This window comes from Eurosta solidaginis, chromosome 5 (genome assembly GCF_040869045.1).
Source record: "Eurosta solidaginis isolate ZX-2024a chromosome 5, ASM4086904v1, whole genome shotgun sequence".
Classification (NCBI taxonomy): domain Eukaryota; kingdom Metazoa; phylum Arthropoda; class Insecta; order Diptera; family Tephritidae; genus Eurosta; species Eurosta solidaginis.
This window is the reverse complement of record NC_090323.1, coordinates 175,363,996-175,387,124: the sequence shown is the minus strand read 5'-3', so window position 1 is coordinate 175,387,124 and position 23,129 is coordinate 175,363,996. Positions and strand designations below refer to the sequence as shown.

The window sequence follows — 23,129 nt, the reverse complement described above, 5'->3', positions numbered from 1 at the left end:
GTGGCAATATGGAAAGGCAATTAGGTCAATGTGTGGCATGCAAACGCCATCATGCGCTATGGTCTTGCGATGAATTCAAGGCACTGAACCTGCGCGCAAGAGAGGAGTTGATCAATAGGAATAGTCTTTGCCGTAACTGCTTCAAGCGGGGTCATGGTGCTGATAATTGTTTTCAAGGTTCATGCGTACGCTGCCCGGGTCAAATGAAACATAACAGTCTTTTATGTCCAATGAAGGAGATTTCCAAACAGGCCCTCGTGATCAAGGAATCAGGCAGGAGTAGCCGGCAAAATTTCAGAAATGGTACAGAACGGCGTCCAGGGAAGAGACAGAGAAATTCTACTGGTGATCGTATTTATACAGCACAGTATGTTCATGTAGGAGGAAGCGATGCCATTGACGAAGAGATTAAAAAGGTGGACAAAGAGCTAAGCCTACTGGATAAACGAGAGCAACTGATTAAAAAACGCAAACTATTTTCAGAAAAAGTAAACAATTGTAATGAGAACAAGGGAATGGAAATAAACTTGTATGAGAATTATGGCGGGGCCTTTGACTTTAGGAAAGATAAGAAAAATGCGCTGCTGCCAACGATAATGATTAGGTTGGAGGTGAATGGTCAATGCTTTGGGCCAGTTAGGGCTTTACTAGATTGTGGGGCGCAACCGAATTTAATTGCGTCTAGTCTCTATGTCCAACATAAGTTCCCTGTTTCGCCAACTAGCCATAAGATGGTTGGTATAGATGGGAAATCATTCGGGGTTAGTCGGCGTGCGGTCACGAAAGTAAAGCCGTGGTTCCACTCCACGACCTGTATCGAAGAAGAGTTCTGGATATTACCGAAATACAACAATTGGGAACCTGTGCTGCCGGAAGTTTTGGGTGAAGCTGAGCCCTTAGGGGATTCGTAGAGTCCACTAGCTGATCCGGAATATTGGAAGCCAAGCAAGGTGCAGGTAGTCCTTAACGTTAAAGTATTTGCGAAGATTCTCATTGCGACGCTGCCTGGCAGGCACGAGGGGATGGCATTACTTCAAACTTGCTTAGGAGTGGTCGTATGTGGATCCCAGGTGACCCCCACTAGTGAAGATATGGTACAAGAAGGGTCTTATATACATTGTACGGGAGTGCAAGACCTGGGTGAATTGGTGAAACGATTTTGGAAGCTGGACGAAGTTAGAAGTTTTCCAAAGCGAACCGAGGAAGAACAATACGTCGAAGAACTATTTCTAAGCACGTATTCTAGGGATATTACTGGAAGATTCACCGTTGTCATACTGCTAAAACCAAACATAGACGATATTGGAAGCTCCAGACAGGCTGCGTTGCGTCGGTTCCTGGCTCTAGAGAAAAGATTAACTCAAGACCCCTCCCTAAAGCAGCAGTATATAGATTTTATGAGGGAGTACGAGCAGTTAGGACACATGCAGTTAGTCTCTGATGACGCTGCGCCAGGAAAAATGATTTATCACATTCCTCATCACTGCGTTACTAAAAAATTCAGGGTAGTATTCGATACTAGCTGCCGTACGGACAGAGGTATTTCCCTCAACGAGGTGCAAATGCTAGGAGAAAAGCTCCAACGGGATTTGGCTGAAATAATTATGAGATTCCGAAGCCACAAGGTTGGGGTCATAGGCGACATAAAAATGATGTTCCGACAGGTCCTAGTTAGTAAAGATCAATGGGATTTACAACGGATTTTTTGGAGAGAATACGACGACGTACCTATGAAAGAATACTGGTTGAAGGTGGTTACATACGGAATGACCTCCTCCGCCTTTAATGCAGTACGGGCAGTGGTGCAGTGTGCTAGGGATGCGTGCAAAGAGTTCCCAGAGGCATCAAGGATCATCGAAGGTGACTTATACATGGATGATTGTATAACTGGTGCGGAAAACGAAAGCCAAGCTATAGTGATGGCAAAAGAAGTGGAGCATGTATTAGCTGGAGGAGGATTTGAAATGAAGAAGTGGAAGTCAAACTCAAGCAGACTTATAAAAGAGATGTGGTCGGAGGAAGAAAAAGCAAACATATTCATGGATGACGAAAAAACTTCGGTGCTAGGATTAAAGTGGAAGATCAGCCGAGATGTGTTCTCGTTTGTGGTAAAGACACCAGAAGTTCAGGGATTGGTGACCAAGAGAAAGATTTTAGGCTGCATTGCACAGCTCTATGACCCAAATGGATTTATATCTCCTGTGACAATTCTGGGAAAGATCATCATACAAGACTTGTGGCGTCTCGGCGTCGAATGGGACGAGCCCGTACCCAAATATATAGAAGACGGCTTCCGTGTATACTGGGAAGGTATAAAACATCTGGAAGAGTTTGCACTAGAGAGGTGGATTGGCACAGGGGATGGGCGAAAGGTGGAGTTACATGGGTTCTCAGATGCGTCAACTGTAGCATATGGTGCAGCCATCTATGTGCGGGTTGAAAATGACGACACGGAGATAAAGAGCACGCTTTTGGTGTCCAAGTCACGCGTTGCTCCTATGAAGACCGTTTCAGTTCCAAGGTTGGAGTTGGCAGCTGCAGAGTTGTTATCACGGTTACTGGTTTACGTCAGGAGAGCGATGGAGTACGCAAACGTAAGCTACACACTGTAGACCGATTCCCAGGTAGTTCTTCACTGGATTGGCAAAATTCCCCGAAGTCTAAAGACGTTTGTAGCAAACCGTGTTGCATCGATACAGACCAACAGTGATGTGAAAAGGTGGAGGTACATCAATACCAAAGATAATCCAGCTGACTTGCTGAGTCGTGGCATGAAGCCTTCGGAAATCATCCAAAGTAGCTTATGGGTACACGGTCCGACATGGCTTAGTCAGAGTTTGAATCAGTGGCCAGACAATGTGTTTGTGACAAACACAGCGGGGCAGGCATAAGTTGAATTTAAGGCCTATGTGGCAGCGGAAGTGGAGGAACAGTTGGCCATTACAACGAAAACAACAAAGGACAGGATAGACTTGATAGAGTACGTCAATAGATTGGAGAAAGCCGTCAATATCATTGGCTACGTGTACAGATTTGTATCAAATTTAAAAACAGGTTCGACGCGGGCAAAGAAGAAGAGGGCAGAAAGTATAAATGTATCACTTGGAAACCATCATAGAACAAAAGCCATGTGGCTCTTGCTTAGTCAGGAAAAGAAGAAGTATTATAAAAGGAAGATCGTATGCCTAGAATCTGGAAAAAGCATTCCAAATAAAAGTAGGATTGAGTATCTCAAACCAGAGCTAAAAGACGGGTTGCTAAGGGTGCACGGACGATTGAAAAATGCCAACTTGGATGAGAGTACGCGTCATCCAGTCATTATTCCCGATGGTTCAAGGTTAGCATGGCTTATTATGGATCATGCACATCGTGAAACGAAGCATGGAGGAGTGCAAGTCATGATGCAGTTCATACGTCAAACGTACTGAATCCCACGGCTGCGTAGTTCACTGCGAAATTATTTGCACAAATGCTTGGCTTGTGTACGCCATAACCATCGAGTCGAAGCCCAAATCATGGCGGACTTACCATCTGATCGCGTTACTCCAGGCAAGGCATTCCTGCATGTTGGCGTAGATTATGCAGGATCTGTAGACATCAAAATGATAGACAGAGAAGGCAAGCAAATTGTTAGGCAAAAGGTGTGGATCGCCGTGTTCGTATGCTTGAAGACAAGAGCGGTGCATTTAGACGTGGTTACCGACTTAACCACGATTGCATTCATAGCCTGCTATGAGCGATTTGTTTCCCACCGCGGGCATTGTGAACGAATTTACAGCGACAATGGCACAGCGTTTGTAGGAGCAGCAAAAGAGATCAAAAGGGCAATGGACAGATGGCACAAAGAAGACGTTTTCCAGCACTTATCATCGAAGGGAACGGAGTGGCGATTCACGACACCAGCAGCGCCTCACCAAGGAGGAATATATGAAGCCGCTGTGAAATCGATGAAGCACCACCTAGTTCGCGTCATTGGACTCAGAGTGCTGCCTTTTGAGCAATTGAGAACACTACTTGCTCAAGTGGAAGCGATACTCAACTCTCGACCATTACATCCATTAAGTGATGATCCTGACGATCTACAGGCACTGACGCCTGGTAATTTTTTGAATGGGGAGCCACTTGTTCTTCCCCTACCTTTTTCGGTTCCCGAGAAATCATCCTCTAGAGGAGTGCAGTTGTGGCAAGAGCGACAGCGAATGGTGAAAACCTTTTGGGAGCGGTGGCACAATCAGTATCTGGCAACACTCCAAGAGCGCAAAAAATGGCGCAGATCGTCTGAAAGGGTGCAGCTGGGCCAGCTAGTTCTCATAAGGAGCGAAAATTTCCCGCCTTCTCAATGGGCCATGGGACGCATAGTCCATCTCCATCCAAGCGAGGACAGTCATGTACGATCAGTAACCATTCAGACAGCAACGAATACACTTAGAAGGCCAGTACAAAAAATTTGCATTCTGCCTGTTGATGTCGCTGAAGGGTGTTTAACCAAATAAGAATGTCGCTGGAAAACAGTAGGTTTTGGGCGGGAGTGTTTAGTATCTGTTTAGTATCTAGGAAACATTTATCATATGATAGATCTGGTAACCTCCAATTTTAATAAAGAGAAAAAAAGGTCTGGCAGCCCTGGCGGGGACTGTCAGATTGATTTTGGATTTTGCATAAACACAAAAAAGTGGTGATTGATTTTTTATTTTTTATTTGTTTTATTGGAATCATTGAGGTGAGATTATTTTCCGTTGGGTGCGAAAGAAACATTATCCAAAGGTAAAAACACCATCCTTTGACGGTTCTGCTCCTTTCCAGGTATTTAAGCTTCAATTTGAGAAGACGTCAGCAGTGAACAACTGGAATGCGGAAGATAAAGTTGCTGCACTGTTCATGACATTGAAAGGGCCTGCAACTGAGATTTTACAAACCATTCCAGAGGGCGAACGGAACTGTTATGAAGCATTGATGGGAGCTTTAGAGAGACGATACGGGACTGAGCATAGGAGACAGATATACCAAATGGAGTTACTGAACCGCTTCCAGAGCCTTGGTGAGACATTTCAAGAGTTTGCGTCGGATGTTGAAAGGCTGGAACATTTGGTGAATGCGGACGCAACCATGGAATACACCGAAAGGGTAAAAATCCAGAGCTTTATAAATGGCATACGGGACGTGGAAATGAAGCGAGCGACATACGCGAACCCAAAAGCTACATTCACAGAAACGGTATCACATGCTCTGATTCAGGAAACAGATTCGCTTCTGTGTAAAAAAGGATCGCAAAAGCGGAGTGAAAGAGTTATCAAATGCGGGAAGCCCGGTCAAATTGCACGTCATTGCGATCTTGGTCCTGGTAGTTCCAACTTGGCTCGTCGTAAACATAAAGCTGAAGGAGATAAACAAAAGCGAGTCAGATGTAAAGAACGAAAACTTGCCCCAGCTATTGAATGTCCTGTGATATCTATCTCGCAAATTGGAAGGAAATCAAGCAATCTTGCCGTCAGAGGGAATGTGGATGGCAAGGAGCATGTACTGACTGTAGATAAGGGCGCATCTCACTTCTTAATCCGATCTGATTTGGTCAATAGGAGAGTAAAGCCATTACCTGAAGCAAGGTTGCGTACGGTCACTGGCGATTATAACCAAGACCAGGGAGAAGTGATCTGTGAAGTCTTAGTTGGGAATGTCATGGTTCTACACAAATTCGTTGTGGCGGAGATCATTGATGAAGTGATATTGGGAGTGGACTTCTTAGTTGACCATGACATCAGGATCGATATGCAGAGAAGGATTATGCGCTATGAGAACCAGGATGTGCCACAATTTCAGTTTGGAGAAAGGGCTCAGCACTAAGCGAGTGCTAGTGGAGGAGACTCGACAAAGACCACGAAAGTCAAAGGTAAAGGTTGATGGAACGAATGGGCCAAACAAAGCAAAATCAAAGATACTTGCGAGAGAAACACTGGCATTGACAAAACCAAATGGACGCACTAAAACGAACGAAAGCCTTTCCCAGAAAGAATGCAAGGGTGGTCTCAAGCCAGGGCGCACTACTGTTGGGAAACGTCGGAACGATACTGCTTATGTGAAGCCAATCCGTCAATAGCAGGATCTACAAAGTAGTTCATTGGCCAAACAACAGAGTGCGAGGGAACGACCCAGGATAATTAGTAGTAAGATGAAATGCAGGTACGATGAGAACAATAATTCGGAAGGTTTCTTGGAGGAAGATTTGGTACTGTTATACAACCCTCACTGGCGGAAAGGTGCTCCATCCAAATTTCGCTGCAATTGGGAAGGCCCATACAAAGTTGTGAAGAAGGTCAGTGATACCATCTACCGCATACAAACCATTGGGAAACCACGAAATAGAAGAGTGGTTCATTTGGAGATGCTATCGGCGTCACTGGTCTGATGCTAAGTAAATGACGCCACAACAACAATAAAGCAGACAGTCACTTGTATATACATAAACGAATCCATCATATATATAATAGCTTTAGCGTTATGGTTTGGCATCATCAACCGATTACAATGTGTCTAAGCTTTGGGCAATTGAGGGCGAGCAGTTTAATAAGAGTTATAAATGAGTAATTTTATGTGCTTGTAAGCGTATGAGTCGTGGCACAGTGGCTGACGTACCCGACCAAACGCCCGGGGTTGCGGGTTCAAATCCCAACAAGCATTCCTTTTTTTTTTTAATTTATAAATTATTATTATTAATGGACTGTATTGAGTTTATGGGGTTTTGATTCAATGTATTCCATTTATTGAGTTGGGTAGTTTTAGTGTTATTGGTGTATTTAAGTCATGGGAGGATGCATAGCATCAGTACACCTTTATTTATTTAATGTGGGGGCGAGCACTGGGGGGCTCTGAGGCTTCGCTCTACTGAGCCACCTCATCCTCTATTTGAAGAACCCTTTAAAATGTGATATGGAGGCGAGCACGGGACGGCTCTGAGGTATTGGCACCCCATTTTCTACAAGAAAAACCTCTATTTATTTAATTTGGGGCGAGAGTTGGGCACTCTGAGGTTTCGCTCTAATGAGCCACCTCATCTTCTATTTGAAGAACCCCTTCAAAGTGTGATATGGAGGCGAGCACTGGGCTCTGATGTATTAGCACACCATCCGAAGAACCTCTATTTATTTAATTTGGGGCGAGCGTTGGGCACTCTGAGGTTTCGCTCTACTGAGCCACCTCATCTTCTATTTGAAGAACCCCTTCAAAGTTTGATATGGAGGCGAGCACTGGGCTCTGATGTATTAGCACACCATCCGAAGAACCTCAATTTTAATTAAAAAACTCAAACTATGTCTTTAGAATATTTCACTAACCAGTTGAGAATTACAAGCACACTCAATGGCTACTGAAGCAAACGAACGAAAAATGTTCATAGTTTAAGTCGCTTAAACATACTCCCCCCTTAGACGGCTTAGTCGTCTAATGAAACTTCCATACGAGCCAGTGATCCGGCTCGAAGGACCATGTCTAAGCTCACTAGCACTCTCTTCTAGAAAAAAAGGGAGCACACGGGTTTAAAGAAATATATATACATATATTTAATTCAAAATTAATTTCAAGTACACACAAGATTATAAAAAAATGAATTTATTTAAATATCTAAAGAACTAAAAACTGCGCGACGGCGGGCGGGCGGTAAAAAATAAAAGACGAACGTTGCTGGCACGATGATGCGTTTGCGTGGGTAGTTTAAGGTAAACTGAAAACAATGAGAGTGAGAGCCGTGGTGGCTGGCAAGCCACAGCTGAGCTGCACTGCCTGCGCTTGGCCGCACTGGCCGGGTGTTGCCAGACGGAGGGGGGCGGACTTAGTCCGAAAATTGGATCATGTCTTCAACACAATGATTTCCATAAGGTTGGTTGGATCAGCTGTTTTATCTGGTTATGGTTATGTCACCATTAACCGGCCTTTAATAAAGAATAGGTAAATTTGGTCGTAGCCTTTTCCAGAACAACTCACTATCGAAACACAAATCACCCCCACAAGATTGCGCATTGCGCAAGTAAAAAAAAGATCTTGTATGCCCAATTTTAACGTCATTTTCCTTTTGCTCTTGTTTTTTCTATATTTTCATTCGCTCAAGCAGTCAAGTGTGACGTGTTAGCGCAGAACAAAGCAATTTTGAACTCGTGAATGCGCAATCTTCTATATGTGATTTGTGCTATCGAAACTATTGATTATTGAAAGAAAAATCGATGGTACTCCTAAAATAAAACTATCGATAGTGTGGTACCATCAGCAACATTGTTCTTAAGCGGGGTTGGACTTTTCTTACATATGTAAATAAATTTCATAATTTTTTAAAAGAGTATATGACTAGGGATATAACAAACTCAGCAGCTAGGATGGATACATGTTATCAATATTTCGATTGCCTGTGCCGGACTTGTATGAACGAAGTTAACGGGTCCCCGTATGACAATGATGCTAAACCACGAAAACAATGGCAATATATATTCAATCAAATTAAGGAATGTGGATCTTTGCGAATATTTGAGTTAATATCCAACACAATACCACAAATTGAGATGCAGCTAATTGACGAGCTGCCAAAGAAAATTTGTTATAAATGCCTGCAGCAACTACAAAGCGCGTATCGTTTCCAGCAAATGTGTGTACAATCGGAAAAACAGATCCATGAGCTTCTTACTAAAAAACGTATTAGTTTAAATATTTCGAAGGTGGTGGATGTAGCGTTTCAAGGTGAAACAGGAACAATAAAAGTAGAATTAAAGCCAGAGCCCAGTTCTAACACCAACAGCACTCTTCAAAATTTACAACATTCTTTGTTACAACAAACACTTCTTGCAACCCCAGAGCATGTAGATAAGCCAGAAGAAATACAATCAAATGCTGCTGGTCATTTACCAAACATAGTTTTGGACGATTGCAAAAACTTGCATGGCACTTTAAGCGACTTTATAAAAAACGAGCCAGTTGAAGATGATCCACCTACCATTGAATATAACGATCATAACACAATGCTTACAACAATCGCTATGAAAAATGATGACCAATTGACTATAGAACCCGAGGAACTACAAATAAATACAAGGTAAATATGATTTGCATTATATTGGCTATTTATTCAAACATAGATTCTTGTATCATTATTACTGCTTATAGCACGTAAAAAACTATAATCTATGCAAAACCTCATGGCCAAGGCGCGAAAAGCTGCTAAATCTGCTGCTCAGTGAAAATATGTTTGAAAATTATTATAACAAGCTGTTTATTTCATAGATTTTCTATAAGGCTATTGAAGACTTTGCTTTTTCATGTCTTGTTGCTGTTGTTGTTGTAGCGATAAGGATTCTCCCCGAAGGTTTTGGGGAGTGTTATCGATTTGATGGCCCTTTGCCGGATACAGATCCGGTACGGTCCGGTAACACGGCACCATTAAGGTGCCAGCCCGACCATCTCGGGAACGATTTATATGGCCACATTAAACCTTCAGGCCATCCCTTCCCCCCACACTCAAGTTCCATGAAGAGCTTGGGGTCGCCAGAGCCTCGTCTGTTAGTGAAACAAGATTCGCCGCGGATAGGTGAGGTTGACAATTGGGTTTGGAGAAGCTATATATTGCGCTGGCAACCAGAAAGGGTTGCGCTACACAGCCCCTTGAATCTGGTATTTTAGTCTCCTCTTACGACTGGCATACCTACTGTGGGTATATTCTGACCCCCTAACCCTCTGGGGGATTTTTCATGTCGTCGTGTAAGGTTGTGCTGAAATCCCTTGCAGCCCAACCACGTCAGTATTTGGGCCTCGTTACATGTGGTTGAATAAAAATCTAAACAGCAAGGAATTTCACAGCATTTGCGTACAAATAAAACGCGTTCGTTTTTTAATAAATTCGAAGAAAATAAAACATTCTGCTGAAAATAGTAAAACATTTTTGAACAACTCCGAAGAAAGTAATTGCAGCCGTTCAATATTCTGCAGCATCAACACCATAAAATTGAGACTGTGGGTTGCACAAAGCGAGTAATCAGCATTCGAGTTTTTGTCGAGAATGTGGCGTTGTGCTCCGTTCTCAGCTGCTTTCATATTGGCGCCGTTCTCGTACAGTTGTGCACGACAATCTTTTAATGGGATTTCATGTTTACCCAGAGTATGGCACATTAAATCAGCGATTTCCTGACCAGTTTTTTTGGTTACAATTAGAGCTTACGATTTCTCGAACTTGTTCGAAAATAGATTTTTCGAGAGTTTCGCCTTCTCACGAGATTCTGGAATCTCGAACTACTCGCAAGGCTCGCGAGTTTCTCGACATTCAATTAAATCGATTCATTGGCTGTTTTATATTCTTCTGGAGCACAAGCGAAAATGTCCACAAAACCACAAGTAAAAAAACGAAGTGTATTAATACTGTCCATATAGCGATTAAGTTTATGTCGAGAAACTCGCGAGATTTACGAGTACTTCATTGAATCAGCACTACTCTCGCTCCCCGAGTCCGACGCATCGCTTAATGCGTATTTGTCGTCCTTGGCTTGCGACTCAGTCCTCTTATCATCGTCCTTATTACAATCAGGTAATGAGTCGGTCATCTTGGTCTTACGACCACCTGCCCGACAAGGCGGGCTCAGCGGTCCAGTATTATATACGGAGAAATAACCGTCCGTTACAGCAGCGCCCCTTACTGTGGTAAGGCCATCAATACTTCCCGAGGTGGCCCGGTATCGGAAAGGCTCCGTTCGAATACAGCCGAATTTATCCCCTGGCTGCAAATCGTCCAATACGCACGGTCCGCATACACCCTGGATTAGGGGATTGGCAGTTCTTGGTCACAGACATCCCGCCGCCTTCCTATGAGGCGAAACGGCGTGGATGTCAGTCCTAAACAGTTCCGCCTCATAGTCGGGCGCTATGGAGTTCGGCTAAGCCCTCACACCAACCACAAGGTGCCCTAGTGAAGTCGAGTTCTCGATTTATCGGGTCTCTAACTTTTCAAAATGTTTTTCGCACTTCACTATAATATTAAAACGAAATACAGATATTCGTTGCTTTTGAAATTCGGCTTAAAAATTGCACACGGAACAACTAAAGACTCTACTGAATTTAAAAAAAGGTCTTAGTACCTCTAAATCGCGGGCCCCCAGCAACCCCGGGGCCGGGGGGAATCCCCCATTCCCCTCCCCACTCGTCGGGCCTGCATGCAAGATTGGGAATGTTACCGAGCTACCTTAGTAATAAAATAAAATACAATCATGAGATCCATAACTATGGAACTAGGTATTGCAAAAATATAAGACTGCCTAGAGTAAGAACTGAGTTCTCAAAGAAGACCCTAGAATACATAGGGTATACAATGTATAATGAATTACCTACTGCGATAAAAGACTGAAAATATTAAGAAGTTTAAAGAAAAATTATTTATATATTGTAAAACACTTAGCATGTAATGAAACAAATTTTTATTTATTCTAAACTAGGCCTTAAAAACCCTAATAAAAAAAAAAAAAAAAAATTGTCAGTTAAACTGTCGTTTTGCATACATACATACAATTTTTGGTAATAGCATAATACGTAACACCACCGAGGACAAACGGAATAAATATCGGGATAGAAATTACCCTTATACATAAATGTACAGTCATGTACATAAAACCACAAATTACATAAATTTGTTATAATATAACACCTTATACGAAGATAATGGTCTTACAAAAATAAAACATCTCAAAAATTAAATACATTCGGAACCTGAAGATTGCCAAAAAACACAAAAAAAGTTTTATTGAAAATATTAATAACTTTTTGACTAAATTCAACTTGAAAATAACCTGGCAAATAGAGATTGACAACCAGCCATATTTTTATTCTTTTTGAAATAAATAATATAAAAACACCAAGGTTAGGTTAGGTTAGGTGGTAGCTGCCCTGATAAGGATAGCTCACTTGGACAACACGAAGGTCCGTTGTATGTATATGTTTATTAAGTCTATGATCGAAAAGAATCTTACAGACTAGATACAAATGAATAGAAAGATATAATTCGTTGTGATACCACATACACCAAAAATATCGGTGACTTAGATCTAGCTACTTAGAGAATCGTTGGGTAGCAACGATAAAGCTCCGAATGATACCGATCTCAACTTTGGATAAATCCTCGGGAGATCCAAGTGAGTCGCGACCGAAGTACTTTTGCCTAGTTCTGGCAAAAGCTGGACAATCAAGCATAAAGTGATTTGGCGATTCCACCTCATCATCCTCCATACAGCGGCAGCAGGATGGAGTTTCCAGTATATTGAGACGTATCGCATGGATACCCATACCCATGGCACAGTCCGCTGTCAAAACCCCAATGACCATTGATAGGTGAGCCTTAGTGAACCCAATTATTTCAGCAGACCTCCTGCCATCCACTTTCGGCCAGAAAGACCTTGCTACCCTTCAAGACGTGGTGTCCGCTTCCCAAGGCAGTCGGTTCTATGTACCGGAGCGACTCGGGATTTTTCCCGACCAAGGACTGTCATTTCAGTGTGACTCCATCTAATTTAATTTGTTTCGTCCCTCCCACAAATTGTGATCCTCCCAGCAGCTCATTGCAGCAGGACTGCTCCATATTCTCTTACTCCGGGAAGGAATCGTGTAAGGTAACCCTACGGTAAGTGTTGCGTGACCATAAGGTCAAGCAATGCGTATGGAACATTCACAGTGAGGGTTACCTCACATAATGTCAAAGTGAATGACGCCAGAATTTTACGCGCATTCAACTCGGGCAGTCATCTAAATTTTTCGCTAAGTAATATCGTGTACGCATAAAATATAAGAAATACAGCGGCTCACCTATAAATTTGTGTGACACAAATAAAACCAACATTATTGTAAAAGTTCGAGTGTTTTTATTTTAATTGCGGTGATCAAACATTTCAACAGTCGTGAAATACAGTCCGTGCATGCAAACAAGTGCATACTTCCATATCAATCTGCACGATTCTATACTGTCTGAGACACATGGAGACCATTTTGGCCACGCCGGAATCGGTCTCGCCACATGGCGACCGTGACCATGCCTGCAGAAAAATGGTGGCTCCGGGGACCTGGAATAATTCCCTGCAGCACAAAATTAAAAGACATTTACAAATTTGCTAAAAACTAAGTGCGTGGTGGTTGTGATGCGGTGGTGGTTGTAGAAAAAAGAAATACATACATACAAAAAAATTTTTACATAAAATGATATAAATTACACAAAGCTGATTGCAACAAATTCAAAAAATTACATGAAGTAATCTATAATTTAAAACTACAAAATCTAACTACAAAAATTACAAAATTTCAAAAAAAAACATTAAAAATTTCAAAAAAAAAATTACAAAATTTCAAAAAAACTACAAACGAAAAAATATGTAAATTTCAAAAACTACAAAAAATTTAAAAATTTCAAAAACTACAAAAAAAAAAAATTTAAAAATTTCAAAAACTCCAAAAAAATTTAAAAATTTCAAAAATTACAAAAAAAATTTAAAATATCAAAAACTACAAAAAAAATCATAAAATTTCAAATACTACAAAAAAAAAATTTTTATAAAATTTCATCAACTACAAGAAAAAGGTACATCCTAAATGGCAAAATATACTTTTTAGAACTTCGTACATACATACATTTAAAAATTAATTTGAACTTGAACCAAAGTTACGTGTGGAATTGTGGTGGTACATACATACATATATGTAAAAAGTTTTTGGAAGCTGCTGTACCATACCATAACGTTGACACACAAGCACAACCACCCGCTACGTTTTAATACGCAGTACCGTTAGTAGCAGTAAAATCATGCTATACATAACAAAAGTAAGAAGAAAAAACCAGTCGGCGACGGCATCACTTGGACGGCAACATCTACATCGGCAAGAAGCGGAAAAATACCAACAACACATACACCAGCAAGCAGAAAAGACAAAAAGCGGTACAGTAGAGTAGATTAGAACATACGTACATACCTAATATTTAATTTCTGTGTATAAGTAGACACTTTGCTTCTGTATGTAATCTTTTTCAATACCTGTATACTATGCATGTAGCAAATCAACTTGACACTTTTGCCTTTTTACATATGTACTTTTCTCTAAACATTTGTATACTATGCATGTAGCAACAAAAATTGACACTTTGTTTCTAAACATTTGTATACTGCGCATGTAGCAACACATTTTTCTTCTCACAATTTAACCAAATATTTAATATAAACATTTAAATATCGAAAACTTTTTGAATGTACATTAAAAATAATTTTAAATATACGGCCACCACATGCAAATTATCACGCATATATTACTATATTCTTTCTTTTTCAAACATTAACATGGAACTTGAATTTTTTATTTTAAATGCGAACACTGCTTCGTAATAAATACAATCGGAAAAAATATTTTTTCAAATTTACACATTTTTTTTAAAACCCTTTTGAAACGCAAATTATACATCAATTCTATATGTTAATACCAAAAATATCAAACCTTTTCGCCAAAAGTTTGCGATAATTATTCGAAGCTAATCAATTTTGAAATCTCTCATTGACTTCAAATATCAATATAGAGAGGTTACAGTCACATAATGGTAATGGTGAAAATTTATTTTATCGGTAAAAGCTTAATTTCCCTTTTTCCAATTATTTCTTCGGAAATTGAACATAGTGAATATCATAAACATTTACACATTTTTTTGCAACAAATACAGTGCCATTCAAATAGTTAACAACTCCTTCGAAGCATCACACGATACAGTGTATTCCAAATATTTCAACATATCTTACATTTGCGACTCTTTTCAAACTGTGTATTATATACAGTGTCTTTCAAATATTCCAACAGTTTCTTTTCTCTTGGCATTATTAAACGAATACAGTGCGGTTAAAATATTTCAACATTCACTTGCATTTACAAAATAAGTCTTAAATACAGTGCCTTTGAATATGCGAATCTTTACCATTTACCAATTAACTCATCGATTTTGAATATTTCGAATATTCTCTGATTTTTAAACAAAAAAAAAAAAATTTTTTTTAAATTACAAACCACAATTACACCATGAATGAATAGTTTTAAATTCATTTTTGTATAAACAGTGCCTACAGCGTTAATCTTAACATTTTTCCGAATTATTTTTTCATGAAACATTTTTTTCTGCCACGGAGGTAAACATTTTCAATAAATGTAATAAAGTTTTCAGATGTCAGTTGTCAAATGTCAGATTTTGATTCCAATTTCAAAAATTTACGCTCTAATTTCACTAAAGTTACTAAACGAGTTTTAAATAACCGATCTATCTCAGCGAAAAAATCAATAGAATACGAAGATGCTTTAATTAAAAGCTATAACCAAATAATAATACAAGTAAATTCATATTTTGAAAATCGAGATAAGCCTAGCTCAATAATCGAAAGTTTGTCAAAGTGCAGAGAACAACTCACTAAATGTTTTTCTAGAATTAACTGCAATATAAAAATACCCAAAGATCTTTCTGAATTAATACAAGAAAGCGAATCAAGTTCTGATTTTGACACTGAGGAAGAATTATCTGACGCATCGACAACTTCAGCATACAAAGCTAGTATTATTAAAAAAAGTCACGTATCTTTTCTTGAGGATTTCCCTGGATTTTCCAATTCACTCCACAATAATAATTTAGACACAATTAGCGAAGAACAACCAACAATGGCGACTTCAGAGCAAAAGAAAACGTTTATTACTATGTGTGCATCCATAATTAGAGAAAACTACAGCGGCGATCCGCTTTCACTTGCATCCTTTATAGATAAAATAGTTTTGATAGAAGATTTGATGGAAGAAAATTTGACAAATACTTTCATTTCGTTTATAAAATCCAAGTTAGAAGGGAAAGCGCGTGAGGCAATTCCAAATGAAGTAACAACAATTCAACAAATAAAAGATGCATTAAAAGGTAGAATAAAACCTGACAACTCAAAAGTTGTTGCAGGAAAAATTGCATCGTTAAAAGTTTTTAATAATAATCATACTGAATTTGCCAAACGTGTTGAGGAACTTTCCGATGCTTTAGAACGATCATTAGTTATAGAAGGAATGACTCAGGAAAAAGCGCACGAAATGGCAGTCGAACAAACCGTCAACGTTTGTCGGCTTAACACACGCTCAGACCTAGTAAAATCAATTTTAGCGTCAACTACGTTTACTGATTCTAAGGATGTAGTTGCAAAAATGATCGTAGAACAAAATAACCAAACAAGTGAAAGGCAGGTACTAGCGTTTAGATCACGTTATAACAGGCAAAATAATAGTTTTCGAGGTAACTTCAGGTCAAATCAATATAATAGGAACAACTTTTCGAGGTACAACAACAATTTTAACAGAAACAACAATAGCAATTATAGGCATAATAACAACAATAATTATGGCTCGCGAAATAATGGTAATTTTCGAAGTAACAATAGCAGGCCCGTAAACAGAAACAACAGCAATAACAACAGTAACAACAACAATCGACGTTCAAATACTACAAATAACGCTAGTGTACGCACTTTAAACGCCAACGGCCCTCAGGAGCGAACACTGGGGGACCAAAATCTGAATTAAATAACGTTTTTCAAAATAAATCAATTTATTGTTTAAACCTGAACTACTCAGATTTTATCGAACTGAATTGTAATGACTCTTTTAAAACATGCACTTTCTTAGTAGATACACAGGCTGATATATCAATTATAAAACTTTCAAGTTTAAAACAAAATGTTTCTATAAATAACAACAATATTATAAATATAACGGGTGTTACGACAGATACAGTTTCAACATTGGGTACCATTAAAACAGAACTTTTTTATTCAAATTTTTCAATTCCACATACTTTAAATGTAGTAGATGACAAATTCAACATACCGTCAGATGGTATTTTAGGCAAAGACTTTTTGAAAAAATACAATTGCATCATAGACTATGCAAACGAGAGCATAACAATTGGCATTGGCAAAAATATTCATAAAATTTCAATTTTACATAATACAACCGATAATACATTGATAATTCCTCCTAGATGCGAAGTTTATCGCTTATTTACGCTGAAAAAATCTAAACATCCAGTTTTTATAGACGCACAGGAAATTTGTAGTGGTGTGTTCACCGCAAAGTGTATTGTTGACACCAACAATCCGATAATAAAGGTATTAAACGTCACTGACGAGGTAAAATACATAAGAAATTGCAACATAGTTACGGATGAAATCACCAACTACAACGTGTATAAAATCAATGATCTTTCGAAAGATTCGAAAAGGTCAGAGGAATTAAAATCAATTTTAGAAAAACAAATGCCAAACTATGCCAAACCAAAACTTCTCGACTTATGTCTAAAATATGATGATATTTTTGCACTAAAGACCGATCGTATGACACTTAACAACTTTTATGAACAGAAATTACGATTGACAGATACAAATCCTGTTTACATAAAAAACTACCGTTTACCATATTGTCAGAGAGAGGAAATTAATAAACAAGTTGATAATTTATTGCAAAACGATCTTATAGAACACAGCTATTCCAACTATAATAGTCCATTGATACTTGTGCCAAAGAAAAACCCAAATGGACAGAAATCCTACAGGATGTGTGTTGACTTTAGAGCCGTAAACAAAAAATTGATAGCAGACAAATTCCCACTTGCACGAATAGACGATATTCTTGATAATCTAGGCAGAGCAAAATATTTTTCTACATTGGATCTGTATTCAGGTTTTCACCAAATCCCATTAAATAAAGATTCTAGAGACATCACTTCATTCAGCACTGATCGTGGTGCTTTTCGATGGAAAGTTTTACCATTCGGCTTAAACGTAGCTCCGAACTCATTCTCAAGAATGATGTCAATTGCCTTTTCAGGAATTTCTCCAAACCAAGCCTTTTTATATGTCGATGATCTTATAGTCATTGGGTGTAGCGAAGCTCACCATCTTAAAAATTTAGAACAACTTCATGCGTTCAGAAGTCACTTTCCTAGGACACAAATGTTCGTCAAAAGGTCTACTTCCAGACGATTCCAAAATAATTGCAATAAAGAAATATCCGAAACCTTCCGATAAAGATGCAGTAAGACGATTCGTGGCATTCGCCAATTATTACAGAAGGTTTATACCAAATTTTGCTTCCATAGCAGCACCTTTAAATAAACTTAGCAGGAAAAGAGTAGAATTTAAATGGGATCAATCATGTGATATAGCATTTGAAAAACTCCGAAAATCTTTAATTTCTCCTCAAATTCTCCAAAACCCAGACTTCAAAAAGGAATTTATAATTACTGTCGACGCTTCAAAAATTGGTTGTGGTGCCATTTTAAGTCAAAATAAAGATGGCATTGACTTACCAATTTGTTTCGCGTCCAAATCATTTAATAATTCAGAACAAAAGAAATCAATAATTGAGTTAGAGCTTTTAGCTATATTTTTTGCAATAAAACAGTTCAGACCATACGTATATGGCACACACTTTACAGTCAAGTCCGATCATCGTCCATTAGTTTACTTGTTCAATATGAAAGATCCCTCTTCAAAACTTTCACGTATCAGACTTGAACTGGCAGAGTACAACTTCACTATTGAATACATAAAAGGTAAAACGAACGTAGGAGCAGATGCACTCTCTCGCATCACAATAGAACAAATAAAAAATTCAGGAACATCAATTTTAGCAGTACAGACAAGATCACAGACAAAACAAAAACAATTAATGCAACAAGAAATACTCAAAGAAGAAAAAGTAAAAGAAAACAAAAAATTACAAGTTTATGATAATTTTTCAAACAAATTTTCAAAGAAAATACCCAGAGTAAAATCCCAAATAAATTATGATAAAAGTGGTAAAATTACGAATTTTGAATTAAATGCGCATCTAAAACACAAAAAGATTGAGTTAATTAAGGTTGCGTGTGCTAACAAAATAATACATTTAGATGAATTACTTTTGAAGCTACAAAAAGAAGCTGGCAAGCGCAATATTAATATAATTGAATTGCAAAAAAATGATAATCTTTTTAAATATTTTTCGATATCAGATCTGAAAACCACTGGGAATAAAATTTTAAAACACTTAGAAATCGTCCTAACCGAACCCGCAGAAACTGTGACAGACGAAGACAAAAAACAACAATTAATAACAATTTACCATACCGACCCAATTTTAGGAGGACATTTCGGTAGCAAAAAAGTTTATGCAAAACTCAGAACCAAATATTATTGGAAAGGCATGACGCGCGATATAGCGAAATTTGTTAAAAACTGCGAAAAATGTCTTTTGAATAAGGTTAAGCCAAAAACAAAAGAAAATTTAGTCCTAACCGAAACACCATGTAAGCCATTCGACATTGTTGTCATTGACACTATAGGACCTCTACCTCAATCCGATAATGGTAACAAGTTCGCTGTCACCATTATATGCGATCTCAGCAAATACTTAGTAACGATTGCGATACCTGACAAAAGTGCAAAAACGGTCGCATCAGCTATTTTTGAAAATTTCATACTAATATATGGCATTATGAAAACGATTAAAACCGATTTAGGTACCGAATACAAAAATGAAATTTTTTCAGAGTTAACAAAACTATTAAAAATAGAACATAAATTTTCCACAGCGTACCATCATGAAACTCTTGGCACAGTAGAGCGAAATCACAGAGTTTTCAATGAATATTTAAGATCTTTTCTAAATCCCAATTTTTCCGACTGGGATGTTTACTTGAAATATTTCACTTTTCTTCACAACACAACAACAAACACAGTATTCGATAATAAATTCTCACCATATGAATTAGTCTTTGGCAAAGCAGCTAATTTACCAAAAGAACTGCAAACCGATAAAATAGACCCGATTTATAACATAGAAAACTATTCGAAAGAAGTTAAATTTCGTTTTCAAAAAACGCACGAATTAGCGAATAAAACAGTTACAGAACACAAATTAAAAAATCAAACCGGATATAACAAAAGTTCACAACCAATATCTGTCAAGGTATTTGACAAGGTATTGCTTGAAAAAGAACCCCGCGACAAGCATAGTAGTATCTATACTGGTCCGTATACCGTAATAGGTATTGACGGCGTAAACGTCACGTTAATTGATGACGAAACGAAAAAGAAAAAAATAGTACATAAAAATAGAATTAGAAAAATTAATTAAATTAAATTCCTAAATTCAAGATTATTTAAAGTTAATCTCTATCGTTAAATTAGAAATAAAATGTTTTTCTTCCAAACCTGAGAAAAAAAGACAATGAAATCAAATAAATTTAAGCAATCATTAAAAATTAAGAACTGAACGTATACAGTAGAATTAAAACACAAAAAAAAAAAAAAATTTTGTTTTCTAATTATAAAAACTAAACTTAAGTTCTACTTTAGAACTAGACTTTACAACTTAATTCTTAATTTATACCTAAACATAGATGTAGATTTAAACTTAGTTTAACAGTCTTAAACTTTTAAAGTTAATTACATCGCTTTTGGGACAGAAGAATTTGGCCAATTCTTCTTTTCCAAAGGGGAATGATGTAAGGTAACCCTACGGTAAGTGTTGCGTGACCATAAGGTCAAGCAATGCGTATGGAACATTCACAGTGAGGGTTACCTCACATAATGTCAAAGTGAATGACGCCAGAATTTTACGCGCATTCAACTCGGGCAGTCATCTAAATTTTTCGCTAAGTAATATCGTGTACGCATAAAATATAAGAAATACAGCGGCTCACCTATAAATTTGTGTGACACAAATAAAACCAACATTATTGTAAAAGTTCGAGTGTTTTTATTTTAATTGCGGTGATCAAACATTTCAACAGTCGTGAAATACAGTCCGTGCATGCAAACAAGTGCATACTTCCATATCAATCTGCACGATTCTATACTGTCTGAGACACATGGAGACCATTTTGGCCACGCCGGAATCGGTCTCGCCACAATCGAATCCAATCCGGGTCCGTCTCCTGACCCCGGTCCTGAGAAATAGTTTTGCTGCATCTGCCGGAAAAGAATCTTTTTAGGACGGTCATACTCTGTTCAGTGTGTCTCGTGCAAGGGATGGTTGCATCGGACAGGTTCTGGGCTTGATCCCAAAACCCGACGTCCACGTAACTTTTATAAATCTTTTGTGGCTCCTTGCTGTTCACGCCCAAGGGCGTCCCGTAGTCTACGCCTAAGCGCCCCCTCACTGCCTTCCAGCAGCCCCGCTGCTCAGCAAGCCACAACAAGTACCCGCTGCTGCTCGCGCCCCACGGCGCCAACAACTCAAACAGCTGATACCACTCATAACTACTACCTTCGTAGTAGAGTTGGTAGCAATGCTGAGCATCAGCCCCTGCCCCCGTCTTTTCCCCCCTCTTTTCCGGCAGCAATCGTGCAGGTCAGGGAAACAGACTGTTAGTCCCTACCTCCGTTTGCACCGTCTGCCAGCACAGAATATATAGGTTTGCGACATCCGCCCAATGCAGCTCCTGCCTTGGGTGGTGCCACTTTCCTAGATGTTCTGGTCTCCGCGACGGCAACCCCCCGACGGGTTTCATCGCGCCATGTTGCCAGGTCGCAAACCCAAATCATCCGGGTACCCCAATGCTTGTCCAAGGACGCCCAGTCCCAGGGCCACAACAGCAATTGCGTCCTGGCCTTCCACAACCCAGGCGTAGTCACCCGTCATTTACCCCCAGAGTGGCGGCGTCTCCCCTTATGCACTTCAGAATTCTGCAGCTAAACTGTAATGGACTAACTGGGAAGATTACGGAGATAGTCGATTTCATGAAGCGGCACAACATCCGCATTGCTGCGATTCAAGAGACTAAACTCACAGCAAGATCCGCATTGCAGACCTACTCTGGGTATAATGTCCACAGGAAAGACCGCGAGAGCGGAAATGGAGGCGGTCTCGCGTTTATCATACACCACTCTGTGCAATATTATATATTTGATCCTGGCATCGACCGCAGGGACAATGTCTTAGAACGTCAAGGCCTATCTGTCCGGTCAGGCGATGCAAACCTAGAAATCATCAACATCTACATCCCTCCTGCCACCTGTTGCCCCAGTGGATACCGCCCTAATATCAGGGCCTTACTCACTGGCAACAATCGCATTATCTTAGGCGATTTCAATGCCCATCATGATCTATGGCATTCAAACTTGCCGGCGGACAGTAGGGGTGAGATGTTGGCGGATCGAATAGAAGAAACGACGTTCTGCACAATAAAAGGAGACGCACAAACTAAGCACAAAGACAAAGTTTCCATCGCCTTTGACGACAAAGTGCTGTCGGACGCGAAAAAATGCGCGAGCGCTCTCTGCCGACAATATATAATGCATCCTACGGTCGAAAAAGATAGACGGAGAGCCAATAGACACGCACATAAACACAAATTCAGCGCGTCACCAATCACCATCACCGCTAAAGAGGTTGAGGACGCCATTGGTCGTGCTAAACCATCCAAAGCAGTGGGTCCAGACGGCATAGCCATGCCGATGCTTAAAAACCTAGGGAAAGAGGGTTTCAAATATTTAGCGCATGTCTTCAACCTGTCTCTTTCCACCTTTGTCATACCTGAGAAATGGAAAATGGCCAAGGTGGTCCCGCTACTAAAGCCTGGGAAACCAGCTAACATAGGTGAGTCGTATCGTCCGATATCTCTCCTATCGCCAGTGGCAAAGACGCTTGAAGGCATTTTGCTCCCTTATTTCCAAGCAAATTTGCAGCTAGCCCCTCATCAGCATGGCTTCAGAAAACTCCATAGCACTACCACCGCGCTAAATGCCATTAGCACCCAGATAAATTGCGGTTTAAATCAATACCCCCACCATAGAAGGGTACTCGTAGCGCTAGACCTATCAAAGGCTTTTGATACGGTGAACCATGGCTCGTTACTGCAAGACCTGGAAGGGTCTACCCTACCCCCTTGTCTTAAAAGGTGGACCGCAAATTATCTGGGTGGTCGGCAGGCATCGGCGCAATTTAGAAACGAAACATCAAAACCAAGGAGAATTAAACAAGAGGTACCACAGGGTGGTGTCCTATCCCCACTTTTGTTTAATTTCTACATATCTAAGCTACCTTCACCACCGGAAGGAGTCACAATCGTTTCCTACGCCGATGACTGC

General features: G+C 39.5%; 1 protein-coding gene across 3 annotated transcripts in view; it reads left to right on the top strand.

The window, feature by feature from the left end:
• The first annotated feature begins 8,255 nt into the window (after window positions 1-8,255).
• The window catches only part of LOC137233927 (zinc finger protein 708-like), an 86,825-nt gene continuing 71,951 nt past the window's right edge, over window positions 8,256-23,129 (top strand). For 2 of the 3 annotated variants that reach the window (XM_067757468.1, XM_067757470.1), the window contains exon 1: window positions 8,256-9,070. In XM_067757468.1, coding sequence (XP_067613569.1) covers window positions 8,328-9,070 — 743 coding nt within the window. In that variant the 5' untranslated portion in view covers window positions 8,256-8,327. The remainder of the gene's footprint in view (window positions 9,071-23,129) is intronic. The other variant, XM_067757469.1, reaches the window with a different exon arrangement.